A 2,113-nucleotide genomic window follows, 5' to 3' on the forward strand; every position below is an offset into this window, starting at 1 on the left:
AGCCAATGTAGAGAATACAATATATTTATTGAGTATGCAAAGGCTTTTGACTTTGTAGATCATGACACACTATGGATAACATTGCAAAGAATGGGTATTCCAGAACAATTACTCATGCTCATGACGATCCTGTACACAGACCAAGAGGCAGTTGTTAGAACAGAACCAGAGGAGAACGAATGCTTTAAAATCAGGAAAATATGTGTCAGGTTTGTATCCCTTCACCATATCTACACAGTCTGTATGCTGGACTACATGAGGAAAAAAATGGGATCAGGGTTGGAGTTAAACTCATTAATAACTTGCAATAAGCAGATAATACAACTTTGCTGTCTGAAAGGGAAGAGGATTTAAAATACTGATGAAGATCAGAAACTATGGTCTTCCGTATGGCTTGCACCTCCAAGTAAAGAAAGCAAAAGTCCTCAGTAAATAATATCATGATAAATAGAGACTAAGTTTGTGAACAATTTCATTTTGCTTGGATCTACAGTTAACACTCATGGAAGCAACAGTCAAGAAATCAAAGGACCTACTGCATTAGGCAAGTCTGCTGCATGAGATTTCTTTAAAGTGTGAAAGGGCAAATCTGTCAGTTTGGGGACTAAGGTTCGCCTGACTCAACCTATGGCATTTTTCAATCGTCTCATACGCATGCGAAAGTTGAGCTATAAATAAAGATGATAGAAAATTGATGTGTTTGAGTTATGGTGTTAGAAAATAGTATTACAAGTACCATGGATTTGCACAAGAACAAACAAATCTATGTTGGAAGAAGTACGTCAGAAAGCTCTTTGGAACCGAGGATGGCAAGTCTTGTCTCTCATACTTTGGACATGTTATTTGAAGGAACCAGTCCTGGAGGTTTGGTAAAGTGGAGGGTTACTGAAAAACAGGAAGGTACCTAAAGTGATGACTGACACAGTGACAGCAGCAATGGGATCAAGCGTAACAACGATTGTGAGGATGGCACAGGTCCCGCTAGTGCTTCATATGTTGTGCATAGGGTCCTTATGAATCGGGTCGACTCGTTGGCACACAACTAACAACAATGATGTATTGACATGTCACAAACGTTTGTAACCAAAACAGGGGGTTAAATCTAGTAATAGTCCCAACCCTCCTAGCTTGCAGCACCCTTATCTGCATAAGGGAGTTGCTTAAGAGATTACTTAAAAGGTGTTGTGTTGATTTACAAATGGAGTTCAAATATTCTGTCTGTTTGCTGTGATCGGCTACCCGTGGTTTTCTGAGCATGCGCTCTTAGACTTGCTCGCGTGTTCGCGCATGCGCGTTATTGCAATGCTGCTCTCGCTTCTGGTCCTTCTGCTGGTCTACGCTCTCCCTGGTTCCCAGACTGTGGCCTCCGGTGGGCGATAATCCCGTCCCTTGCGGGTGGCGGCGCCGTCGGTGGGGGTGGCTGTCAGGCGAGTGCGGGTCTGTGCGGGCAAGGGTGCACGCTGGCCAGGGGAACCCGCGAGCGCGAGCCCCGGAGCCCGTGGTGCTGTGCTCTGAGGGCCGAGCTGGGCGGTGGTGGCCGCGGCGAAGGCTCTCTCACTCGGCAGCAGTGGGCACCCCTTTGGACTGGGACGGTCGCGCAGGTTCCTCGGACGCTCTGGGACCCGCCCGTCTGCATCGCCAACGACCCGGGGTCGGTCAGTTCCTGGGGAGGCCGCTCCAGTCTCACTAGGAACGTCCCGGCTGAAGTGAACTTGTCCCATAGACTCCTACCCAGCTCCTCAAGAACAGGACGCCCCCCTTGGCAAGGAGACTGAGGAGCAGAGGCCGCGGGGGAGAGCTCCGCCCCAAACCCGGACGGCTCACCCAAGCCGAGGGGCAGAGAACGAGCAGCCCCCGAAAGGGGTAGGTCGTGTATCTGCGGACCCCTCCCCACGCGAGGGCATTGTTGTTAAGTGCCCTTAAGAGTCGGTTCCGACCCATAGCGACCCTGTATAGGGTTTCCAAGGAGCAGCTGGTGATCTTGAACCGCCAACCTTGCAGTTCAAACGGCTTTGCAGCCTGACACATTAACTCTACTGTATGTGATAGTCGTGATAGTCAGGGGTGGGAATGAGGGGGTGCTGCCTGTTTCCAGAAGTGGTGGGTTTGAGGG

General features: G+C 49.4%; 1 protein-coding gene across 1 annotated transcript in view; it reads left to right on the forward strand.

The window, feature by feature from the left end:
• Positions 1 to 1,287: 1,287 nt before the first annotated feature.
• The window catches only part of LOC102830317 (RB-associated KRAB zinc finger protein-like), an 18,627-nt gene continuing 17,801 nt past the window's right edge, over positions 1,288 to 2,113 (forward strand). The window contains exons 1-3 of the mRNA XM_006859865.1: positions 1,288 to 1,369; positions 1,453 to 1,655; positions 1,724 to 1,863. Coding sequence (XP_006859927.1) covers positions 1,288 to 1,369; positions 1,453 to 1,655; positions 1,724 to 1,863 — 425 coding nt within the window. The remainder of the gene's footprint in view (positions 1,370 to 1,452; positions 1,656 to 1,723; positions 1,864 to 2,113) is intronic.

This window comes from Chrysochloris asiatica, unplaced genomic scaffold (assembly GCF_000296735.1).
Source record: "Chrysochloris asiatica unplaced genomic scaffold, ChrAsi1.0 scaffold00034, whole genome shotgun sequence".
NCBI lineage: Eukaryota > Metazoa > Chordata > Mammalia > Afrosoricida > Chrysochloridae > Chrysochloris > Chrysochloris asiatica.